The sequence below is a fragment of the Mytilus trossulus genome, chromosome 1 (assembly GCF_036588685.1).
Source record: "Mytilus trossulus isolate FHL-02 chromosome 1, PNRI_Mtr1.1.1.hap1, whole genome shotgun sequence".
NCBI classification, from domain to species: Eukaryota; Metazoa; Mollusca; class Bivalvia; order Mytilida; family Mytilidae; genus Mytilus; species Mytilus trossulus.
The window spans coordinates 39,490,925-39,517,508 of NC_086373.1; the positions used below are offsets into that span (position 1 = coordinate 39,490,925).

A 26,584-nucleotide genomic window follows, 5' to 3' on the forward strand; every position below is an offset into this window, starting at 1 on the left:
GGATGAACCCTGAACGGTTGGGGCAAGCATGGACACAACATTCAAGCTGGATTCAGCTCTAAATTTGGATTGTGATTAAATAGTTGACACAGCATTGGTTTCTGACATAGAATGAATGTGGTCTAATGAACTTAAATTTTTGTTTTGCCTTGAGCAATTCCCTTTGCTGTTGAATATTAATCCTCTAAAAAAAATGTTTGAAGAAGTTTTCTATTTATTTATGAAATCTGAAATGAGAAAACTTGACCCCCCCCCCCCCCATTTTTTTTTCCACATCCCCCTTTCCCTGATCTCAATTCGAATTTCTAATGGAGTTTGCAACAATAACTACTCATTTAAATACATCATAAAATATTAAAATTTAGAATGTAAAAAAAAGTGCTTGTTATCACTGAATGGTAAATATTGTTTTAATTTATCAGTTGGTAGTAAAAGTGAATATAAATTGAATATTGTATCAAACAACGATTTAAGTTGATTCAACTACTATTCTGGACATAGAAAGATAACTCCAATTGAAAATTTCTTGCTATTGCACAATATTGTGCAATTAGATATTTCTTTCTATTGCACAATACTGTGCAATTAAAAATACTTGCTATTGCACAATACTGTGCAATTGAAGATTTTTTGCTATTGAGCAATACTGTGCAATGGAAAATTTCTTGCTATTGCACAATACTGTGCAATTGAAGATTTCTTGCTATTGCTGAATACTGTGCAATTGAAAATTTCTTGCTATTGCACAATACTTAATATAATAATTTTGGATTCTGATTTGGACCAGCTTGAAAACTGGGCCCATAATCAAAAATCTAAGTACATGTTTAGATTCAGCATATCAAGGAAGCCCAAGAATTCATTTTTTGTTAAAATCAAACTTAGTTTAATTTTGGACCCTTTGGACCCTTTGGACTTTGGTATAGAACAATTTGAAAATGGGAGCAAAAATTAAGAATCTACATACACATTTAGATTTGGCATATCAAAGAACCTTAATTATTCAATTTTTGATGAAATCAAACAAAGTTTAATTTTGGACCCTTTGGGCCCCTTATTCCTAAACTGTTGGTACCAAAACTCCCAAAATCAATCCCAACCTTCCTTTTATGGTTGTAAAACTTGTGTTAAAATTTCATAGATTTCTATTTATTTATACTAAAGTCATGGTGCGAAAACCAAGAAAAATGCTTATTTGGGCCCCTTTTTCCTAAACTGTTGGGACTTCAACTCCCAAAATCAATCCCAATCTTCCTTTTGTGGTTATAGACCTTGTGTTTAAATTTCATTGATTTCTATTTACTTGTACTAAAGTTATTGTGTGCGAAAACCCAAGAATAATGCTTATTTGGGACCTTTTTTTTTACCCCTTCTTCCTAAACTGTTGAAACCAAAACTCCCAAAATCAATCCCAACCTGCCTTTTGCGGTCATAAACCTTGTGTCAAAATTTCATAGATTTCTATTTACTTAAACTAAAGTTAAAGTGCGCAAACCAAGAAAATGCTTATTTGGGCCCTTTTTGGCCCCTAATTCCTAAACTGTTGGGACAAAAACTCCCAAAATCAATCACAACCTTCCTTTTGTGGTCATATACCTTGTGTTAAAATTTCATAGATTTCTATTCACTTTTACTAAAGTTAAGAGTGCGAAAACTAAAATTATTTGGACGAAGCCAACATGATACCAATATACGACCAAAATTTTTTTAATTTTTGCGGTCATATGAAAAAAATAATTAAATACTTCGTGGAAGGGCGGGCAGACTAAATTTTTTTAGTGGTCTAAACCCTAGTTAGCACAAACAAATTTTTTTCGAAGATATGCATTTTTATCATCCAACTTGAAGACTGTCGTCAAGTACTTTTAGTACAGAAATAGCTACCCTGTTTTTGTGATTCATTAGATATGTATTTCACTTGACCCATATATTTCACCTTAAAGATGATCTTTTAGCACTGTGATTTTTTTATATTATAAAGTCACCCTGCAGCTTTGATATATGAAAATGATAAAATCTGAAGCGAGACAATGTATGAAATATTCTGGCTTTGTAAGATGTCGAGACAACATATTCAACTCAAACACGCTCTAAAATTAAAAGGTGCACTTGATTTTCTCCTTTCGACACAATGGTTACCTTTTTTATGGAATTTATTCTTCGAGTCACATAATGGAAAGACAGACACGAAAATTACTGAACTAATAGATTGATATGTTTTCCGTCCCTGGAATTTTTTCTCTTTTAAATCGGAGGCTTTTCATTATCTACATCCAACTTGAAAGAAACCCATGTCGTCGACTAAATATCTAATTTTTCTTCTTAGATATGTTCTAGATAAATTGAAAACTTATGCAAATGGTGTTTTTAAAATAAAGCACTTTGTAATTGTCATTTTATTTGTTTCTATTAATTTTTTTAATTTTTGTCACGATAGTAAACATTACAGTAAGCATTTATCGCCTTCTTTAACAAAGAGCTCTGATTCTTTTGTTCTATTTCAATCGTGTTTCTGACTGTTTAGGGGCTAGCTGAAGCAAGACTCCAGGTGTGGGATTTGCTCCCTGTGTTAAACCCTATTGGTGGCTTTTTGCTCTTTGGTTGGGTTGTCTCCATTTTCATTCTCAATTTTATCATAATTTTTGGTGAAATAAAATTTGTTATTTCTGGCTATGATGGAAATGTCTCCTTGTTAAGCCTACTGGAATTACACAAAGGTTTATAAAAGATCCTCCACACAACACATTATTATTACCAAGTTGAGTTTCTTATACTCCCACATGAATTGAGAGCCGTGGTGTAGTGGTTAGTGCATCGGACTACTCACACAAAGGTTCCTGGTTGGATTCCCGTTTGGGATGAAAATTTCAGAAACTAAATTTTAGGCTCTCCCTTGACACAATTCGCGAGTATGGTCTTGAGGAAACTATAATAGTCCGTCGGAAGGGGACGATAAATGGCTGACCCGTGTTATGAGAGAGCAATATATCTTGCCGTTAAAGACACCCTTGTAGATTTCGAAAAAGAGTAGGATAATGCCGCTACAAGGCAGCACTCACACCCGCAAAGTGGAAAGAGATTTATATAAGTTTCAAAACTTGTTTCCCAATCCACTATAAATAAATATGTCTATAGATATGTTGTAATGTACAAAAACGTATTTAATCCAATCTGACACTATAAACAACAACATTCCTAATTATTCATTGCTCCTGTTCTTTGAAAAGTTATATTTTATTAAAAAGGAAAATTTAATGAAGTCATTAATCAAATCCAACAATTGCTTGGTCCAATTTGGTAATGATTCTTCAGTGGAAAGATAGACACATTGCAGCATTACCCAGGAGCCTAGTGGTACCCAACATATATTGAATCAGATTTATAGATCAGCTTTCATACATTACACATTTTTAACCTTCAATGGCCTTTTGAATGATTACAATGGTGGTGACCAGTCTAAGATAAAGCGAACATGTACAGTGCATCAAATCATTGACAGCTAACTATGCCTTGTGGGTTTTGATCATTGTTGAAGGCCTTATAGAGACCTATAGCAGTTAAATTCTATGTCATTTTGTCTCTAGTGGAGAATTGTCTTACAAAATAGGCAAGTTTGCTACATTTTCTATTTTCATGTTAGTCAGTTGTATAAATAACAAAACAATTCCACAAAAACAACATTTATTCAAAAACTCGCAGTCCATGTCTTAACATCAAAACCATAACCATCTTTTCTTCCTTAATCACTTTTTTGTGCCAATATGATAGGGAATCAATATTCAGTAAAGCAGTATATCCCTACTTTATGCTTTTGTGCTAACTCTGTCCTAATTAAATCCCACCTTAAAGTATAATATTCAATCAATTAACAGATTAATTCACAGAACAAGACAATTTTTGTTACAAAATACTCAGTAATTTTTCATCAACTCCCTAATTACCTTTATGTAGTTATACATTTAACAATGACTTGACATTTTCTTTGAACTAATAAGTATATATATATTTATATTACCTAAGGTATCATGCTTGTTGGATTGATTGACAGGGTAGTTTTAGCTTTGCATCCAGCAGTTAATATTTCATGAATATCTATCACATCCATGATTGTTGGATGTGACCACAATATATATTTTGGTCTCAAAATTGAACATAACCTTAAAATAATTGTGCATCCTTTTTTCAATGTCATTCCCCTACTGAATATTTTGCAATAAACCATTTGACAAGCCACCAAACTCTAATTATACAATAATTGATTACTATTATTCTAAACACTGTAAGCTTTCCAAAAGTACAATATTTGATAGTATACATAGTCAAAAGATATCAGTCATATCAATATAATAGGAATACGTTAAGAAATTCCAGTATTTCAAAACTTCCAAATCAAAAATATTTACAATTAATATGGAAAAACAACTGCAATATTTAGTTTCTTGACCATTTTTAGTTGTGTTCCTCTTTGAGTAGTTCACTTTATCATTTCATTATTTTTTTTTTATAAAGAGCTCTTGAAAAACCTTAACCAAACAAGTACACTAATCTATCCAAGTCTTTATAACTGACGAATGACCTTTATCAACCTTCACATTACAAAATGTGGACAATATATTGCTTTACACTGATCCCAAGACATCTCCATTTTAACCCATACAAGTCAGTTTGTCAAGATATACAATGGTGAGAATTAGTGTTCTTGGTAGTTATGTTTTTACTTGTTTGTAATAGGACAGATAAGTCTGGGTAGGTGATAGTTCCATCCCTTTTCATACAAGATCTAAACCATCAATCTGTCCAGATTACCTCTCACAAACTACAGAACATACATTGTATATGGCTCTTTCCATTCTAAACTCTTATCATATTTGCAAGTTTATTTTCCACAGAAAAATATTATGTTTCACTGTTTATTCAGCAACTTACTCAAAATACCTTAAAATCAAAAAAATAATTTATCTCTACCAATAACATTATGTATTTATATAACATTTATTTTGTAATAACAATTCTTATCTTGCTGAACATTTGATTTTGAGTTGATGGATTCAAAATGTTTTGATAATTTATGCAAGAAGAATATTCAGTTCAAACCTTTTTTCCTATTACATTTTGGATTTAAGAGTAAGTTACTGAATAAACAGGTACATCCCTACTTAAATGTACACAAGATAATTGAACAAGCTATTAATATAACATGTATTATAATAATAAACCAAATTCTAGTGAAATACATGATCATGACTTTATAAAGAGCCATTTTAAAGATTAATATAAACAATGAATAGGGGGATACCTTAATGAGAATAATGGAATTGTTTTTTTTTTTGTTTCTTCCTATTTAAGGACTTTTTATACCTCAGGAATACACCTGCCCAGTGGTCAATGACCCTTATTTTCCTCAACTCTCCATTCTGAAACATTGCTTTATTCCTGAGGTACCTTGTTCCTAAGCATAATAAATCAACATGGAAATGTGTCCATGTTTAAGCAAGCCATTAAAAACGAACCAAAAAAATTTCAATATTCAAACATGTGAAAAAGAAACCATTAAAAAGAAGCTAGAAATTGAGCCGACCAGTTGATTAAATAATCTCTTTCATCATTCTTTAGAAAAATATTCAAAACAATATGCTACCAAAAAGTGCCATGCCAAATTTCTAGCTTCATGTGGCATTTCCTCCAAAAATTTCATGCAAACATTTTATAAATGGGAAATGCTAAAATATTTATATTATCTATTTATAGATTTTAATCATCATTTATACAATGAGGAATATGTTTTAACTTCATATCATTACAAATATAGTTCATCAAAATTTAATACAAAGAAATAAAAGAGGACAATTATGTCCCCAAAAACTATACAAAGTCAAGACTAACGGGCATGACCAACCCTTGTTAGTGTCTTGATACCAATCCATTAGGAAACTGGATTTCGAAAAAAACTTTTTTTAATGGGCAACAGCAAATACCAATTCATCAGAGTATTCTGCCTTTGTCTTGAAATCATGTGTGTGCTTTATCAAAGGCAAAATAAACTGAGAATGATTGTTTTCCATTTACCGCCCACTCTGATCAATATCTTTTTCACATCATTTTCATGAATGATCAGTTTTTCAATTTACAAACTTTTTAAGACGAGAAGTAAAAATCTTTTTCTGACCAACTTCCTCTTAGTTATCAAATATGCAATCTTGACATTTTTTTTTACATATTCTTTTTTGTCGTAATATTGCGTTACTTGTATTTTTTTTACCTAGTCATATTAAATAGCCATTAGGAACAAACTCAACCCAATTAAGGATACAACCTCCCGTTTTAAACCTAAACTTTTTCACTATGCATCAATTCTCGATTACAATAGGTTTTATATAGCACAAATAAACAGTTGTGCTCCAATTGATGCAAAAGGATCTCCATTCTTAAGATATTCAACTTGAAACTTTTAAATTATATATCAGTCTTGAAGTTATATCAAATTACATTTAGTACCTTACAGCATTTTTACTCTTTTTACAATGTGATGCATTTTCCCTACTAAATACTCAAGGAAGATATTTAAGTGAATTAATTAAAAATTCTAGCTTGCTTTATTTCATCTGATTTAACATCCATTTAAGATTTTTTATACCCAACAACAATGTTTGAAATTATGGGAAATTTTATCTTCAAAATTTTATAAAGTATTATTATTAATCATTACTTTGAAATTCTAAAACAATCTTTCAATATCCCTTTTTCAAGTCTTTCAACGATCTCCATTCAGACTGTTTCCATAAAAAATATATGAAATTACAAAAATATCTTCTTTGTAAAATGCAGTCAAAAAACACAATTTTGGCTGACAAAAACATTCATCACATGCATACAAATGCAGGATCACTTCAAACAATCTTTAACATGACTGCGTTTGTTTCCTGTGGCATTTTAGTCCCGAGGACTGGCGTTGTCAATAGACAACAATTGAAAAAAAAATATATGTATAAATGCAACAAGGCAATGCTACAAAAGTAAACATGCCATAACAAAAAAGAATCGGTTTGAATGACATTTGAAAAACAGTTATTGCAAATATCATTCAAACTTTGAACATGTTGATGAAGAGACTGTTCACAGCACATTTTTTTTTTTGCGATAAAAAGGCAAAAATTACTGAAAGACTTAAAGAGCTGATCTGACAATATCGTCTTCAACATGTTACTTGAATGCTGATTTAGGGAAATTTCATAAATTTGATCGAAATCAACATCCACTATAACAATATATATGTTCAATTAGAAAGCACTTGTTCATTATAAAAATGTAAATATATGAAAAAATTTAACAAAAAACAAGAAAAATAGAGAGAAATTTCTTAGGCAAGTGCATTCTAATTGAGAGTTAACTTAGTACTATAATAATGAAAATAAGTGTTACCAATTTTTTAAAAGTAGAAAGACAAATAATACAAAAACATAATTATTGTTTCCAGTATCAAAATAACCAATTCAAAATCAACCATTTGTCAATTCAAAATGAAATGAATCTAATATTTGAAACAAATAATTCAACAATTTTTTTTGTGAGTTCAATAGCAGTTTTGATAAAACTTCATCAAATAACTATCAGTGCTAAACGGCACAAGCTTAATGACAGAAAGTCATAATAACTAAGTGTCTACCTTTTCCATCGGTTGCTGGAACATTTGAAAATAAGTAATGAAAAGTTACAGAAATTAAAACGTACAAAAAGAAATAAATAAGAACTGGCCTCGAGAAACTATAACATAATAACAAGTCCATAATTTTCATCAGTAACACTTAAATTCCACAAACATTTGAACAGTCAATAGTATAATAATCAGGCAGTGATATCTGTTGAGGATTTGTCACCATGAATGCCACTATCTGGGCTCTGAATGCCCTCGGGTAATCCTTTGGCAGTAGGTGTGGTCACTTCTTCAGCATCATCATACACACCATTTATTTTGTTGTTATCACCATTTACAGCAATCGTAATGCTATCAGTCTCTCTATCAAATAAACAATTTGATTAAAAATAATCTTTTAGGAATCACAATTTATATCTTTCAACAAGTCCTTTGAAGACTAGAAGTTGTTATACCATAGTTCATCAATTATCCTTAATAATAACAATTTTAATACTGCTGAAGTAAAAAGCAAACCTGTAATATTTAAAGAATTGCTGTTTGATTTTCTTATTAAGCTTTTACAGCTTCACAATTCCACCTATCACACCAAAGAAGGAATTGTCATTATCTATCACGCATAAGAAGGAATTGTCATTAAAATGAATTTTTCCATGAAACTACAAAACAGTCAAACAGTCCTGTTACTCATACAAGTGTTTTGTTAAAACAATTTTATTAGTTTCCTAGAAAAAAGAAACACAATCAAAAACAGAAATTATGTTTCATGTATGCCTTCTCCTTTTCTAGTTTTGATATACAAGAAATACTATTATAAGTATTTTAAATTTTCTCCTTTTTTGTCTTGATGGAGTCTTTCATACCTTAATATACTCTTGCTATAATGTAATAGCTGATTATAGTTGCTAACTTTCTTGTCCTTTGATCTCTGGTGAAGAGTTGTCTCATTGGTGATCATACTATTTCAACTTCGTTTACCAATTATAACAAAGCAAGAATTTTTTTTTTATATTAATTACCCATCGGATTCCACAGTAACCCCTCGTCCTCTTCCACCTGATGGTTTACCTCCTCTCTTGTTGTTGTTGTTGTAAACTCTTGGTCTGACTCGGATCTTTTTCACTCCTCTTCCACTTATAGCACCTCGTCCTCTGTAGTAGCCTCGCTCAGGGGACATCATCTGTAGAAAAAGAAAATTAGTATAACACAAGAATTAAAATACAGGTAATTTAAAATCAAATATTTGCTAGCAAAACTGCAGTCTCACCAAGATGTTAAATCCAAATAATAAAGATTATGATTTGATTTTCTGTGTTTATAATGCCACTTTTGTGCTATTTCGTAATAACTTGTTTTTATGGAAGCTGGAATGCTTGAAGAAAACCGCCAACCATCTATAGGAAAACTTGGAGTAGTGTGCACCTGCACGAGCTGGGTTTGAGAACACTCTTTGAACTTACAAATGTTTAACCTTGCCTCTTTCTTTATGTGCCTGTTCAAAGTCAAGACCCTGTTGTTCAGTGGTTGGCATTGGTTCAAGCCTGTCATACATATTTTTTGTTTTGTTCTGCTAATTGAATTGGTTCATTTATTTCATGTCTGGCCCTTTTATAGCTGACCATACAGTACATTTATTTTTCTCATTGTTAAAGCTGTATGGTTAAAAACAGTTAATTTAAATGCTTAAATCCACTTCATTTCAACTTTGGTAGATAGTTGTCTCATTGGCAATCACCAAATCTCCCTTGTTTTTTTTATCATACAATAACTGTTGCATTATTTTATTTCCCCTACCAGCTATGACAGTTGTAACTTTTTCTGTTTCATAGAAAATTTCTTACCCCTTGGTATCTCATCCCTCCTCTTCCATAAGCAGGTGGATAACCCATTCTGGGCCTCATTCCATCTCTACCAAAGCCTGGATCTCTGAACATCATACCACGTCCCATCAATGGAGGTGGTCTACCCATCATACCACCTCCTCTATTACCCATCATACCACCCCCTCTATTACCCATCAATCCTCCTCCTCGGTTTCCCATCATTCCTCCTCTAGGATTACCCATCATGCCTCCTCTTGGATTTCCCATCATTCCAGCTCCTCCTCTGTTACCCATCATACCTCCTCCCCTGAAAATAATCAGTAGTGAAATGTCAATTATTTTTACTTCTTTACTGACTGGGTTATTTTATCATTCAAATCGATAGTATGCCGTTCCAAAGTTCAAGCCACAAGAATAATGCATAGATTACGGAAGTTTAAATATTCGGCCATTGGTTGTCATTTCAAATAAAATTGACCAAATTCATCATTCCTTGTACACTATGCATACCATCTTAAAAAGATCATACATTATATACAAGTTTTTGCTTGAAAACTAAGATTAAGCTGGTCAAACTATATATCCAGTGTGGTACAGAGGTCAAACATAAAAAGAATACCCCCATGTTTTTTTAAATGCTGGGACAAAAAGTGTTTGCTATTTCTGGTTTGGTTTATTAAGAAATGACAACACTATGACGGAACCAAAATCCTAATATAACGACAATCAAGTGATATACCATACAGATGTATCAGTAACATTTACACTAATTTGGTTATTAATATTACCTTGTAGGATAACCTCTTCTCTGACCTTGACCTCCAACTGACATAACCCTAGGTGACATAGATCCCATTCCACCATTACCTCCTCTACTGCCTGGTATATTGGCTCCCCAACTTCCAACAACTACTCCAGCAATTTCAAGTTGTCCACCTCGAGCATCAATGGGAGATTGTCCTGTAGTACACATCATTTATTTAATAAAGAGAAGTTGTAACATCAAGAGCAAATTATGCACCTACATATTGCTTATAGACACTTAATATTGCATGCCTGGAGAAATATTGAGTGTATATAAAAAAAATCATCTGTTTTATTCATGCTGTTATTCCTAATAAAATCCCCCCAAAATAATGATATTAAACAGACAAATTATTACCCTGAATCTTACCAGTATTCAAAATAAAGGCAATTAATGAAATGAAACAAATTAAGCAAATGAAAATATTTGACCCCAGTGTTTCTTCCAAAATTTGTGAAAATACAAAACTTCTAAAATTTCTGGTGTTCAAACAACATTTTATGAATAATAAATTCTAGAAAATATAAAAGCAAACTGATTAACTTAAATGAATCTCTATGTCAATAACTAATACTTTGGCAAGATTGTATGGAGGAAACACTGTGGTATGTAATATATAAACATGAAACAAACAAGAAGTAGAAACTGATGAAAATAATGCCAGTGGAAGATACTATCAAATACCGAAGGATAAACATTTGAAAGTTATTAATTGTATTTCTAGGGTATAGGGGAACCACAAATCTAAATATTTAACAAAAACACAAATTTCTAAAGAAAAGCTGTATTTGAAGACGTTGACTGAATCATGAAAACAAGTAGTCATGAATAAACACTTTTCCTTAATTTATTAATATTGTTAATATCTAAGAAAAAATAAATGAATCCATAGTATTCTTACTGATTTTTTTGTTACTTATCAAGCGTAAAGACAGATAGACAGGTTTAATGAAAATGTTGAAATAAACTCAACTTTGTAGATGGATAGGATTTTAATTTTAGAACATCATGAAATTAGTAATAACCATCTTATACTCTCCCACATATTATTTACTTCAAAGTTATATCTACCACTGGCTTTACTTCCAGAGAGAATAATAATAAGGTGTAGAAGAAAAAGAACAAAACAAAAAACACAGCAACTTCAGCAAGCAAACTAAATGATAGAGGGTATATACCGCACCTTTAGTTTGATATTTACCCAGAATTCCCCTCCCTCTTCCTGGAGACTTAGGCTGCTGTCCCATACCAGCAGGGATACCAGGACGCATGCCTGGGCCTCCTCCACTCATTCCATGACCACCACCCATTCCTCCATGTCCCCCACGCATTCCATGGCCACCTCGCATACCACCAGGTGTCATGCCCATTGGATTTGCGAATTGATTGAATGGATAGTTGGTATACATGGACATAGCTGCGGAAGGAAGAAGGGGACGGGCAAATTCCACTTTGAGACCTTCCATAATGGCCTGACGCATTCTTTCTACTCGGAGTACTTGGTCAACCTTTAAAACAAATGATCATTCTAAAATTGTAATGAGCAATAAAAGTTAAAAATACATTTCTAAGTTTAAATTAAATTTGTAAACATAATTGGTTCAGAAATTATTGTGAAAACTGTGATGGTTGTAATCACAATAATTTTAACAGGATTTTTCTCAATACTGTAAAAATGAAAATTGCATTTTATTCTAAAGTGACAAAATCGCAATAATAAATGCTTCCAATAACTTCTGAATTTACAGTATTTCATTTTGTTAGCTGAAGAACTTTTCAAATATTTCTGTGATCACAAAAAACAAACAATACATTTGATAAACTAATTTGACATCTTCTTTCATCTTACCTGTCCATCACACATATCTATCAATGGTGTGTTGTTGTTGGCTTTGAGTAATTTGTAATGGAAAAGTTTGCCATCAAAGTAATGCCATGGAGCACACATATTCCATGGGATTGGTGCACCACAAACATCATTGGCAAACACTGCTGTCTCCACTCCTGACATAAACAATGAAGCTAAATGGATTCCTCTTGGCAACACATTTGGCAACTAAAACAGATAAATTATCAATTTATACCTAATATCATTGAGATAACAAAATGTACTGTGAGCTATTGTTGGATGAATACAAGTATTAGTTAAATAAGAAACTGATGAGTAATGATTCTATTAAAGTGAAAACACATCTCATAGATAAAGCATGATACAAATTTGCAGGAAACAAATATTTTGTTTGAGAATTTTTTCCCCACAAGAGTTCACTGTATATAAAAAAAGCAACCTGCCACCATTTTAATTTGGGGGAAGAGGTATATTTCTATTTCTAGATACAGGTTAACAACAAATTTTAGTGAATGGATTGTATATTCAGTAGCTAAAAGTATCTTAGTAACATTACCTTGAGATCCTGCATGGTTTGTACATCATGTAATAATGGAGAAACACTCATGGCAAGGAAAGCATCTAATTCTTGTCTCTGTAAAATTCTTCCTCTTGTCAATATAAACCTGTTAATGAATATCAAAATATAGTGCATAGAAAACAAGTGAAACTGCAAACTACAGCTATCAGATGATACCATTGCTGAAATATACTTGGATGTTCTTGAATAAAATGATGTAAGTGTTTTGGTAAGGAAGTTGTTAATTTACAAATCTTAAACCAGATGCTCCGCAGGGCGTAGCTTTATACGACCGCAGAGGTTGAACCCTGAACGGTTGGGGCAAGTAAGGACACAACATTCAAGCTGGATTCCGCTCTAAATTTGGATTGTGATTAAATAGTTGACACAGCATAGGTTTCTGACACAGAATGAATGTATTCAAATGAACTTAAAATTTTTGTTTTCTCTTTAATAGAGCAATTCACTATGCTGTTGAATATTAATCCTCTCAAAAAAATGTTTGAAGAAATTTTCTTTTTATTTATGAAATTTCAAATGAGAAAAATTTAACCCAATTTTTTATTCACATCCCCCTTTCCCTTATTCCAAAACTAATTTCAATTAAAATATTCTAATGGAGTTTGCAACAATTACTACTCATTTAAATACATGATGTAAAAAAACTGCTTGTTATCACTGAATGGTAAAGATTATTTAAATTTATCAGTTGGTAGTAAAAAGTGAATATACATTGTATATTGTATATAACCAAGATTTAAGTTGATTCTGGACAAAGAAAGATAACTCCAATTAAAAAAAATTCTTGCAGATATTTCTTGCTTACTATACTGGACAAAGAAAGATAACTCTTAATTAAAAAAAAAATTGCTATTTCACAATATTGTGAAATTAGATATTTCTTGCCATTGCACAATACTGTGCAATTGAAAAGACTTGCTATTGCACAATACTTAATATAATAATTTTAGATCCTGATTTGGACCAACTTGAAAACTGGGCCCATAATCAAAAATCTAAGTACATGTTTAGATTCAGCATATCAAAGAGGCCCAAGAATTTAATTTTTGTTAAAATCAAACTTAGTTTAGTTTTGGACCCTTTGCACTTTAATTTAGACCAATTTTAAAACTGGACCAAAAATTAAGAATCTACATACACAGTAAGATTTGGCATATCAAAGAACCCCAATTATTCAATTTTTGATGAAATCAAACAATGTTTAATTTTGGACCCCGATTTGGGCCAACTTGAAAACTGGGCCAATAATCAAAAATCTAAGTACATTTTTAGATTCAGCATATCAAAGAACCCCAAGGTTTCAATTTTTGTTAAAATCAAACTAAGTTTAATTTTGGACCCTTTGGACCTTAATGTAGACCAATTTGAAAACGGGACCAAAAATTAAGAATCTACATACACAGTTAGATTCGGCATATTAAAGAACCCCAATTATTCAATTTTGATGAAATCAAACAAAGTTTAATTTTGGACCCTTTGGGCCCCTTTTTCCTTAACTGTTGGGACTTCCAAAATCAATACCAACCTTCCTTTTATAGTCATAAATCTTGTGTTTAAATTTCATAGATTTCTATTTACTTTAACTAAAGTTATTGTGCGAAAACCAAGAATAATGCTTATTTGGGCCCTTTTTTGGCCCCTAATTCCTAAACTGTTGAAATTAAAACTCCCAAAATCAATCCCAACCTTTATTTTGTGGTTATAAACCTTGTGTCAAAATTTCATAGATTTCTATTAACTTAAACTAAAGTTATAGTGCGAAAACCAAGAAAATGCTTATTTGGGCCCTTTTTGGCCCCTAATTCCTAAAATGTTGGGACCAAAACTCCCAAAATCAATACCAGCCTTCCTTTTATGGTCATAAACCTTGTGTTAAAATTTCATAGATTTCTATTCACTTTTACTAAAGTTAGAGTGCGAAAACTAAAAGTATTCGGACGACGACGACGACGACGACGACGACGACGACGACGACGACGACGACGACGACGCCAACGTGATAGCAATATACGACGAAATTTTTTTCAAAATTTGCGGTCGTATAAAAACACATTGCACAATAAAGCTGCCTTGTATAAACACTGAAACCAAATTTTAAAAATCCTTATTATGTAGTTCCTTAGAAAGATGCAATGGAAAATTTTCATGGGATGGATGGACTGACAGACAAACAGTATACCCCCACTTTTTTACAGCAGGGGTTTAATTCAATACAACATCACAGGCTTTTATATAATTGTCGTATCTCCTTCAACTTAATTCTCATTTTATGTTATAACAATATCTGAGACTTATTGTTCTACCACAACAACCTGCTGTAAATGACATTAATTCTATCAAGATACTGAAATTTCCATATTGAAAATCATAAGGGTTTGCCAAACATTTAACAGATTACTATCGAAATTGTACCTTAAAACACAACATAACAACAAGAGCTGTTGAGGTACATATTGTGTGTTCAGCATCAGAGGAGTGTCACTCTCCATACAGGTAAGGAATGCCCTCAATCTCCTTGTTTTATCTTCTACATTGGTTCCTAACCACATACGTTCAATACTTGGTGTTTTCCAATCTACTGGATAAGCTGTTACCATTTCACATTGGATCTTAGTTGTTCCACGTCTTATGATCCACTCTTTTACTGGCACTTCAAACTTTTTAAAATCTGGGGCTGAAAAAAGTGCAATAAAAATAATATATGTTTGTTTTGAAGTCAACTCCTATTAATTTTAGATAACTATCAAAAAGACTGCTTCCCAAATGCAAGTCTCCCCCCACACAATTTTTTTTTTTTAATTGTATCATTAAGCTCATGATATATATAGATTATTACAATGGTACAAGTGAATTTATCAATCGAGATTGGATACATTCGATAATCTGCTCGTTACTATGTAATAATCTGTTTTTATCTATTGATTAAAAGATAATTTTTCCTTTTAATCTAAACCAAAATCCCCTTCGAGAGCCTTCCAATTTCCACGAAGTTTTCCATTTCATTAACATCTGTCAGAACATTTTGATCATTTCAGGGAGCTGACAAAGGTTTTGACCCTTTGACTCAGCCAATCATCTTCTGAGATCACCGGCAACCACACTTTGAATAAATTCTTTTTATACAATGAGTTCGGAAAGGGATATATTTCCATAGAATTAAGAGAAATTATTTTACATATCATATTACTGCAAAGTATATGTTTTGATATGAGAAATTGAAAATTGCTCCTAAAACAAATTCAATTGTATGAATGCAGTGTTCCAGCTAGGATTTGAAAATAGAGGGGCGCGTTTTTAAAAAGGGCACTTTAGCGCGTTCTCACTGAAAAAAAATCAAATACTTAATATTACCACATAAAGACATATTTCTTGATGCATGGTGGGTCTAAGATGAATTTGCAACGCAATGCGCTGCGTTGTTTTGTAGAATTATTTTTATTACACTTGTGAAATGAATTGTGCATGTCAGTTTAAAAACTTCACATAAATCTGCAATACAGTCAGGAACAATACTTAACATTTTCTCTGAAGGCCAGCCTGGATTCAAAAGTTTTTTCAAGGGCCCTGTAGAATTTTTTAGGCTCTAACAGGTTTGTTTTTACTGCAGGCACATACATACTAATAGTCTTGAATGTTCTTATATAAAAGCCAAAAATATATGTTTGAAATACCTTATACATGTAGCTTGTTTCTTATTATGATGAAAATAATAAAGGAATTAAATAAACATGAGTTTTTCAGAATTAAAATCCATTTAACCATGTATTTTGAGACTGGTGAACTTTATATATATTTGTAATATTATTGAAAAAAAAACAAAAAAAACCAGCCCCCCTTTCCATACCCCTAGATGTAAATTATTTTAATAAATAAAAAAAAGTATTATTAGTTTCACCCCAAGAAATTATTATAATTTTTCATGAATAAATCTTAGAAGTTGTAATCAAAATGATTTCCAAAATGAAATTCCTACTGTCTATAAATAACAATGAAATGTAACTGTTTCCTGTTAATAAGGGGTTTCCCGAATTTTCCCGCCAAAAAGCACATGGCTTTGAACAATTGTAAACAAAGCATTCAATTTGTGATCATGGATTACAGTTTTAATTAATTTAATTTGGACATAGATATTCAACTTAAGGTACAGTCAAGCAATGTTTTTACTTTCTTCTGGATTAAAACTAGTTTGAAAGATCAGTTTCAAAAATAAAAACATCAAAACAAAAACGATCTGAATTGTGAATATTCAGTGACCCATAAATTTTTTGAACTCTGCTACGGAGGTCAAAGTTACATCATGTTTCATGCATTTTGCGTGTTGACCTATTGGAATGATTCTTCTTAAATGACATAATAAATAACAAATACAATAGAAATGAACACCGTTCACATTTATTTTATAAATTATATTTTGCATCGTCAGGTGTTAAAATAATCAATTTATTTAACTTCGATGTTTGGTGCTTCAGGGTAAAGGGATTAGACAGGGTCGTAAATTTCACCTGATTAAGTAATTGACTCTAATCAAATAGGTGATTATAATCAGGTAACAAGTGTCAACAATTTTAATCTGTTGTCTTAATGAAGTGTGTGTATAAAGAACTCAACAAAATGGCGACGATGTGAGGAAAAAAGATCGTTTTTTAAACTATTTTTCAAAAGGGCACAGAGGGGCGCTTAAAAAAGGCAGAGGGGCGCAAAATTTCGGGGGCGGGGCGCGGCGCCCCTCCATTTCATGCTAGCTGGAACACTGGAATGTCAAATTTTATTTATAATTTATATGTTTACAGTGATAGTCTGATAGCGTCTTCACTAAAACTATGTTGAAACAGATCAAAAGACACATGGACAAGACAAACCCTTTACACACATTTTTGTAACAATCAACCTAAAACATATATATTTTACCTTGTTCTTTGTTTTGGTTATCATGAATGATTTTCTGTTTGTTGAGGTTAAATAAGACAGAGTAAACAGTTTGTCTGATAGGTCTGTACAGTTCTACTCCTGTTGGTAACTCTCTACTGATGTCATCTTCAAGGGTAACTGCAATCTTGATCTCTCCCTAATAGAACAAACAAAGCAAGTTTCTATAAGTTTCAAATTCAAGAGGGTCTCATTGGAGGGTTCTGGTCCCTGATCCCGCTTACTGTTTTGTCAGATTCCCGTATACCCGCTTACACTATGTACGTAAGCACTTCTCATATTTTTTGCCATTTCTCAGGTCCCGCAAGACCTCATTTCCCGTTTTCACTGCACAATAACTTGACTTTCACGTGTCACACTTCCAAAAAATCGACAATCCTGCGTCACGCTTAGACCCCAATGATACCCACATTCAATGTAAAGCAAATGATTATTTCTTTATATAACTATTTATTTGTCAAATATAAAGTTTACTATTGCATGCTATGATAATTTCCAAATTAAATATTTGTGTGAAATTTCTAAATCCTAAATTAGAATAATTTTTGAAATGATACACTCTTCTTTATGAGTCGTACAGGCATTATAATTAATTACATCAGATGTGCATTTCATAATAATATGTTAATTGATTGGCTGACTGCAATCTCCCATTTTTCCTGAATCAACTTCATTACACAATTAAATTTATCATTCATGATGACACAAGGAAGCAGATCATCTCACCTGGGATAATAATTGGTAAATCCAAGAACACATCAGTCCCTTTTGATGTCTCTCACTAGCTACTCTCATTATCTCAGGCAGAACTTGAGGAATTCTAGAATCAGAGGGTTGTCCTGTTGGGGGTTTCTGAACCTGAAAGAAGTATATATTCATATTAAAACCTCAAATTCAATATTCTCAAAACAAGTTTGAAAGAAAAAACTAATATCATAGAAATGATTAGAATCCGAAACTTTTTTTAGGTTAAACTAATCAACAAATATGAAAAAAGATTGATAGTATTATGCTTAACATCCATGAACAAATTATGAATGTGAAGAAAGACTAATTTAATCATGAAATAAGAAGTTGCTGTTAACTGTGAATTCATTATTATTTGTTGGATATCAATTTTTGTGGATTTAGTGGGTACAGGTGATCAACGAAATTAAATGCTCAAGGAATGACAGATTTTTTATAGGTTTGTGTCCAGACTTTGCCAAAACCATGAAATTAAATATCCAGGAACATGTCATTCTTCCATTATCCTCAAAAATGAATGAATACACAGTAATTATTTTCCCATTGCTATTTCAAGAAGCTTACCCCCTGTACTTTGGGAGTTTGAGGCCAACCAACCTCAGGACTGTTACGATTGGGGCTGGATCCACTACTGCTGCTGGAAGAAGAGGAAGCGGCGGCAGCTAACATCTCTGGTTTTAATGGAATACCTGAAAAGAAGTTCAGATATGTCTTAGGTAAACTCAAGTTCATCTCCAGATAAATTTATTTTTCAGCCTTTAGCATTATAGCAGAAAAATAAAATCTGAAGTTTCAATCATATTTTGGGTGTGCCAATGGTGTATGGTTTGTTATGGCACATATTCATTATACAATATATTTTACTTTAGAAGATACAATAACTTTGTTCCAATTATGATACTTGCATATTATGAGATAAACTGTATTGGTCTATTAGATTACAAAAATTTAATCAAAAGCTTGCTCCAGTCTTCAAAATGCATTTTTGAGTTACAGCTAATACATTAATGCTAGCAAGACAAATCTTTGTTTGGCTTGCTTGCTTTGCTTGTATCAATGTTTGCTCAAGCATGGCAATTAAGATAGGCGGGGCTTTAGTTTGTATACATCATACTTAAATTTTATTGGACGGTTATGTTTGAAGTTAAGGACACTAAATTTTAAAACATCACAGGATGACAAATATAAAGCGCAATCGTAGAAATGGAAACCAAAAAAAAAAATGTATTTGTTTTTTCTCGAAGATATGCATTTTCATCATCCAACTGAAAAGACTGTCGTCAAGTTCTTTTAGAAAAGCAAAATAACTATTCGAACACACCTACTCTGATTTAGTGATTCATTACATAGGTATTGCATTTGACCCATATATTTCATCTTTTAGTACTGTGATTTTTTTATGTTATGAAGTCAACCTGTAGCTTTGTTATATAAAAATGATAGAATCAAAAGCGAGATGATGTATCAAATGTTCTTCCTTTGTGCGTTTTTTAGACAAATTATTCATCTCAAACACAACCTTACATAAGAAGGTTCACTCGATTTTCTCTTTTTGATATAATTGTTACAAATTTTTTGATTTTTTTTCTTGAGTCACGTAATGGAAGGACAGACACGGAAATAAGTAAACTTATAGATTGATATGTTCTCCGTCCGTCTTAATAAAAAAAAGGGGAAGTATTTCTCATCCAACTTGATAGATAACCATGTCTTTGACTTGATATCTAACTGTTCTGCTTAACTATGTAATAGATAAATTAAAAACTTATGCAAATGGTTGGTTTTTTTTTAAATTAAAACACTCGTATTTGAGAAGAAAATTATTATTTTATTTGTTTCTATTCACTTTAAAAAAAATTCTTACTAAAGTAAACATTACAGAAAGCACTTATCGCCTTCTCTATAAACAAAGAATAATCAGTTTGAAGGTTTACAAGCAAAAATTAATCCAAAGTGCGCAATATTCAATAGCAATAGACATAATGAATAAACTAATTAAGTCATCCCCCCTAATTAATTTATCCCTTTTATTAGAAAATCAAGTGCACCTTCTTTATTAGGGTGTATTTGAGATGAATATTTTGTGTTGAAAACGTACAAAAAAAAAGAATATTTGATACATCATCTCGCTTCAGATTCTATCATTTTCATATAGCAAAGCTACAGGTTGACGTTATAACATAAAAAAAATCACAGTACTAAAAGATGAAATATATGGGTCAAATGAAATACCTCTGTAATGAATCACTAAACCAAAGTAGGTGTGTTCGGATAGCTTTTTTGTTTTACTAAAAGTACTTGACGACAGTCTTATCAGTTGGATGATAAAAAAATGCATATCTTCGAGAAAATAAATAAATACAAGTTTTTGGCTTCCATTTCTACGATTGCGCTTTATATTTGTCATCTTGTGATGTTTTAAAAGTTAGTGTGACTGTCCTAAGCTTCAAGCATAACGTCCAATAAAATTTAAGTATGATGTATAAAAGCTGAAGCCCCGCCTATCTTAATTGCCATGATTGAGCAAACATTGATACAAGCAAAGCAAGCAAGTCAAACAAAGATTTGTCTTGCTAGCATTAATGTAAAAGCTGTAAGGCTAACAGAATGTTGGACAAATATATGTTTTTTAGTATCAAGTTTATTTTAAAATACCACCCTTTTCAACACTATTTAATAGACAAGAATTATAAACTCTTTTCAATTTTCTAAAAGAAGCAAAACCAGCTGTAAAGGTAAGAAGATTGGCTGGGATTTAAAATTCATCAAAATAATTTTTTTTAAATAAACACAACAGAAAAAGTAGTATTGCAGAAATGAGCAAACAATGTTAACAAACCTGCATCTCCTTTCTCATTAGGTTTATCAGTAGACCAACCTGACTGCATGCTGTTCAAGTTCTGTTGGTTTGGAGGGTCAACAACAATCTGTGGGGCAGGTCCTTGGTCGGCTGCATATCCTTGTCCCTCCTGTTAAGCAATTAATTTTACATCACAACCCTTCTTACACTTGGAAGACAAATAAGTCTATACAATAACACTAATACAACAGCATATAACAATGTAAAAGGTCTGCTTCCTACATGCATAACATGGTCATTTATGGAACTGTATGATATGCATATTTGACTGTAAAGCAAAACAACGATGTAAAATCCATTCCACGTATGTAGTAGAATTTGCAATCACAAAACCAAATACGCTTCTTAATAAGTCGAGGATGCATTATATATTTTTTTTATGAAAATGTGTCATCTCCTTGTATATATCTAGTACGTATAAACCAATTAGCATTCCAGTTGGAAAAAATTTGAAGTGAACAGCAATTTTATTAGTCTCAATGATATGTATTCTTCAAAACAGCTTTCATAGTTTTCATTACTTTTTATTTACAATAACTAGGTTTCTGGAAATTGTATTATGTACATTTCAAAATTGCAATGACTGAGATGTTTTGTAAAGACAATTTATATAGGCATACCTGTCCTGGTGCTCTTGTTTGGACAGTATGTTGTACAGGATAACCACTTTGTCTTGGCATGCCTGAAACTAAAATGTCACATTATTTTCACATGCATATCTACAAACAGAAATATCAAAAATCTTTTGTATCGTATATTTCAATTTAACGATTCAGAAATTGCATAAATGATTGCAAAGTTATGAAATATGTAATATATATTTGTTGCATATTAACAAACAAAACTTACTGTTTTGTGGTGGTCTGTACTTGAGAAAGCCATCTTGTGTACCATTCAGGTAATATTGAACACACTGCTTAAACTTTGCAATCAATTCTGTCTTCTTCCTGCAAAATCAATTATATGTTCATTAGTAATGTTTATCAGTAAGGGCTAATAATATAGTATGGTTGGAAGGTAGGAACAGACTTTCAAATATCCCTACAATCAAGAACCATTTTAGATAATTTTGGATATTGGTAATAGATGCATACTGAAAAAAAGACTCAATAATCACACTTCACTTTCTACCCTCTCTCATAAATTTTAATGGGATAGCCCTGAACATCACCAATTCCTTCAACATTTCATTTCCTCTGTTGCAGTAAACTTTCCAAATGAATGGAAAATATATAACAATGTGATTCTTAAAACTATGTTTACTTTCAAAATATTATTGAACTAATGTTGTGAACATTGTCAGCTTGCCAGATTCGTTTGTTAAACTGGAGGTTAAAATGGTGATTAACTAGTGCATCTTGGAGAATTTAACATGAATACTTTGTCAAAACACTAAAATAAGGAGAAATCATAATCAGAGATAAGTCATTTACCTGAAAATTTGTTCTCCAACAGTATCCAAGTTATCTACTGAAGCTAAATTACGAACAAATTTTACAGCTGCTTCAATACAATTCTCTGGAGTAAACTGCAAGACAAAAGTTAGAATAATATATCTACTTATAACTCAAAGAGTTTATGAACATGATGGTCAAATGATCACCACAGAAAGCTTTAGAGGGTGGGAGTTCTAAAATAATATTCAAGCTTCTGAAAAATAATCAAATTTTAAACCTTTTGCCATATAATTTGTTATCTTTATAATTCTATGACAAAAATCTACCTTGACCTCATTTTGTCATCAATATTAACATATTTTATCTAAAAACAGATTTGTTGAAAAGATCACAAGTTATTGCACAGAAACAAACTGATGCCCCAATTAAATACATTTTCATGTGAAAATCTGAATATAAATTCAAACAATAATTTTTCAAATTCAATAAAAATCAAAATGATTAAAATATATTTCCTAATACATGAAGCCTGTGAATGCACTTGTGCAATAGTCAAAACAAGTAAAACCCTGATCACACCACTAAACTAAAGGTTTTTAGCAATCAAAATGTCCCCAAAAAAATTGATTCTTTGTATGCTGATTACACAGTGATTTTATCAGTCAGTCACCTTTAACTTTTTCCAATAATAATTTTAATGAATACAGTTATGTCAGTGATATTGATGACTTTTTTCAAGACTACCTCTACCCTTTTTTATTGGGAAAATGTGCCTAATTTTTGTCAAATTGGGAAATTTATAATGAACCATGAATTTGACTGGAACAGAACTTCAACTTGCAGACCCTCATTTGAAATAAGACCCCTTATTGGCAGTGACGATACTTAAGTAGAGCCTTTAATTTGCACATCGTCATTTTAGGCAAAAAAATGTTTTGTTAAAACATATTTATTAATAGTGGATTGGGAAACAAGTTTTGGAACTTATATTAATCCCTTTCCACTTTGAGGGTGCGAGTGCTGCCTTGTAGCGGCATTAGCCTGCTCTTTTTCGAAATCTTCAAAGGTGTCTTTAATGTGCAAGAGATATGGCTCTTTTTTAACATGGGTCAGCCATTTATCGTCCCCTTCTGATGGACTATCATTGTTTCCTCAAAATAAAATGTATAAATGAGTGTTTTATAGTTTGAATTCGTCCTCAAATACTACTGAGACTGCACTGTTTGGGAAAAAGTTGCCTTTTTAGGGAATAATTTTAAGCCACTTTTTCAAATTGGGATTCTTCTCCAGGGGGAAAAGCCTTTATTCTCCGGTAATTTAAGGCTGAATGTGCACTTATTGCTGAATTATACATTTGCTAAAAGATTTAAATTGAAAAGATAATCTTATTTTTTGTTTACAATGCGTACATGTGCATAATAACCATATTTCAGGTAAAAGACAAAATTATTCAATTCAAGTAACTATCAACCAGAATTGCAACCCTGACGCAAGTTTGATCGATACAAGGTTGCATTTTAATTTTTGTAATTAAGTGTACACAGGCCAAATGATAAATGTCAATAATTTTGATTCTTTGAGTTATTGTTCTTTATTATCACCTGCACATTATTTAAAGTTATTAGTTGGTGAAAAAGAATGCAGATTTGAATATTCTTCATATGTAAGCAATGTAAGCAAAAACCTAAAAGTCAGCATTGTGAACCGCATACCATTCTCTTAATAAATGAAATAATAGTTGGACACCAAACAGTGTTTTGGACTAATTCAAAGACGAATATACCTTAATTGGTTGTCCCCCATCTGGCTGTGTGGTGTTTAGCAAATTTCTGTAGAAGTCATACAAGTCTGCATCTGGTAAGATGTGATTTCCTGGAGGGTAAAAAATTATGTTAAACAATTATTACAGAATAAACGAATTTAATTGATTAAACATCAACCCTAATGTAAATCACTGAAGTTCATCAACCAAATTTCTTCCAATAGATTCTTAAATGTAAACATCTATAATACTAAAATTACGAGGTCCAATTTGTCAGCCGTCATCACGTTAAAACGACGAATCAAAGAATTCAACTTTATATATAACTAATATAGTACAAAGGTGTAGATTAAAAATTACACCACTCCAGGCCCTTTTGTTTTCCACGTAATTAATATTGCCAATAATTAAGAAGTTCCGGGTCGAGTCCGATACCGATACCAATAGTATATTCACCTATTACCTTATCTGTACGTTCCGCATCTGAAAGGCGCACCACCAAACGGTGTATTCAGGATTAATATGCTATATACACGGGTCATAATCACAGGATTGACATATGTCAAATTGTTACCAACTGTAGTATTTTAATCAGTAATTTAGTAATTTATATATGATAACAATACGAATACTAAAAATCTGGACTTATAATAAGGCGTATAGGTATAGTTTTCAATTTGTTAGCGGGAATGACATAAAACAGCGAATCAAAGAATTCAACTTTATTTATGGCTTATATAGGACAATGCTGTTGATTAAAAAATACTCCATTTCAGTTCCAGGGGTTCAAACAGAAAGATTTGAAAGCAGAGAAAACTGTGTATTCTTATAATCGGCATGACTTTATCAGATGACAATACTAATACTAAAATAAGGCTTGCGCATAGTTATATACTTTAATTCAGTCACGGACCCGCGATATCCAGGTATGTTCTAATGTCCTTAATAATTTGAAGTTCATGCTTCAGGTGTTCAGGAGTTTTTATTTACATTTTTCTTGTCAACCATGCAGTTCTATTCGGACCAACCCTATATGTATCTTATTACATGCATCTAAGGCGCAACCTTCTTTTCGGGGAGTTGATAATTGAACAGAGAACCAATCAAAAATTTGAAAGTATATAAATATTGTGGAACCAATTTGATTTTTTTTTTATTTCAGGTGAAAGGTGCGTTTGATTTGTCACTTCTTTTTTAATCAGTTACTTCTGTTCACTTGATTGTTTACATGTGTAATTCTAAATAACTTTATGTTTTCATTCTCCTGAACTTACCCAATAATGCTGCAAATATGCAGAATCTGTTTGGGTTCAGGTTAAGATTTTTTGCAATTTCATCCATGATGTATTCTTTGGTTTCTAGAGAACCTTTATAGGTCAGTTTCAGGTTGTGTGATGAAAAATAGCGTGGTGGATCAAATATTGTGTATACTGCATCCTGTGCAAGGATTCCTTGAAGCCCATGTTCTCTGCAATAACCAATAACCTCTTGCTCATGGTCATCCATAGAGCATGCAACGGTAACACCTAGCTGTCGCAATGCCATTCTAAGTGCACCATGTAGGAACACTGGTGGGATCCACCAAATTTTGGGAGGTGGTGTTCCTTTGTTGTTGACATGTCTCAGGATGGACTGTACCTTCTTCTTCTCCATACTCTGACTTGCAAACCAATCATTCATTTTTTGACTCTCCAAAGACCCATTGAAGAAGACTACCAGTTCCATGTTAGCTGTTTGACAAGCCTGGATTAAGCTGTTTAAATAAGATGTCATCCTATTCCATTGACCCCCACATACCCAGTCTGAAAAGTAGCCGCCATAGAGACGATCTAAACAGCTCTCTGCATCTACAACAAGGCAGAATTTGGATGAACCTGGATACCTGCCACGCCTTTTTGGTACAAAACCCCTAGATATTTTCAGCAAATCAACTGACACACAGGCACTAGAGCAGTGCGTCTCAATATAATCTTGCAGAGATTTAATTCCCATATTTGCTACCTTATTTCCAAAGTTAAATGATTACTTCATTAGTTTTTATATGCCAAAAGATAAAATTCCGTAAACAGAGCACTAAAATTGAAGAAAATGAAAGGAATTTGACCTCATTCAGCGGCCATGTGCTTCTTCCTAGCGGCTCTGACACCCTTTGACATGCGTGTTGATGACGCAAGGCCCGGATGG

General features: G+C 32.1%; 1 protein-coding gene across 3 annotated transcripts; it reads right to left on the reverse strand.

Annotated features, from left to right (window-relative positions):
* Positions 1–3,669: 3,669 nt before the first annotated feature.
* On the reverse strand, positions 3,670–26,573 carry LOC134724197 (constitutive coactivator of PPAR-gamma-like protein 1). 3 transcript variants are annotated; one of them, XM_063587443.1, is made up of 17 exons: positions 25,675–26,573; positions 24,422–24,510; positions 22,675–22,769; positions 22,091–22,188; positions 21,862–21,929; positions 21,221–21,350; positions 18,979–19,070; positions 18,361–18,492; positions 17,617–17,773; positions 15,121–15,382; positions 12,685–12,793; positions 12,129–12,335; positions 11,463–11,787; positions 10,263–10,434; positions 9,493–9,781; positions 8,671–8,831; positions 3,670–8,014 (listed from the first exon to the last, which is right to left on the reverse strand). In XM_063587443.1, exons 1-17 carry the CDS (start codon positions 26,390–26,392, stop codon positions 7,843–7,845), a joined length of 3,276 nt encoding a protein of 1,091 aa, XP_063443513.1. In that variant the 5' UTR covers positions 26,393–26,573; the 3' UTR covers positions 3,670–7,842. The 3 variants fall into 3 exon arrangements, with proteins under 3 accessions (XP_063443513.1, XP_063443512.1, XP_063443511.1); XM_063587442.1 differs by having other exon boundaries at positions 11,481–11,787; positions 18,946–19,070; XM_063587441.1 differs by having other exon boundaries at positions 18,946–19,070.
* Positions 26,574–26,584: the final 11 nt, after the last annotated feature.

Coding starts and splice junctions, on each gene's coding strand:
- LOC134724197 (XM_063587441.1), bottom strand. CDS start 26,392: ATGGGAATTAAATCTCTGCAAGATTATATTGAGACGCACTGCTCTAGT. Junction 9,782..10,262: donor AGAAGAGGTTATCCTACAAG/GTAATATTAATA, acceptor GATTATTTTCAG/GGGAGGAGGTATGATGGGTA. Junction 8,832..9,492: donor GAGGGATGAGATACCAAGGG/GTAAGAAATTTT, acceptor CTTTTTCTACAG/ATGATGTCCCCTGAGCGAGG.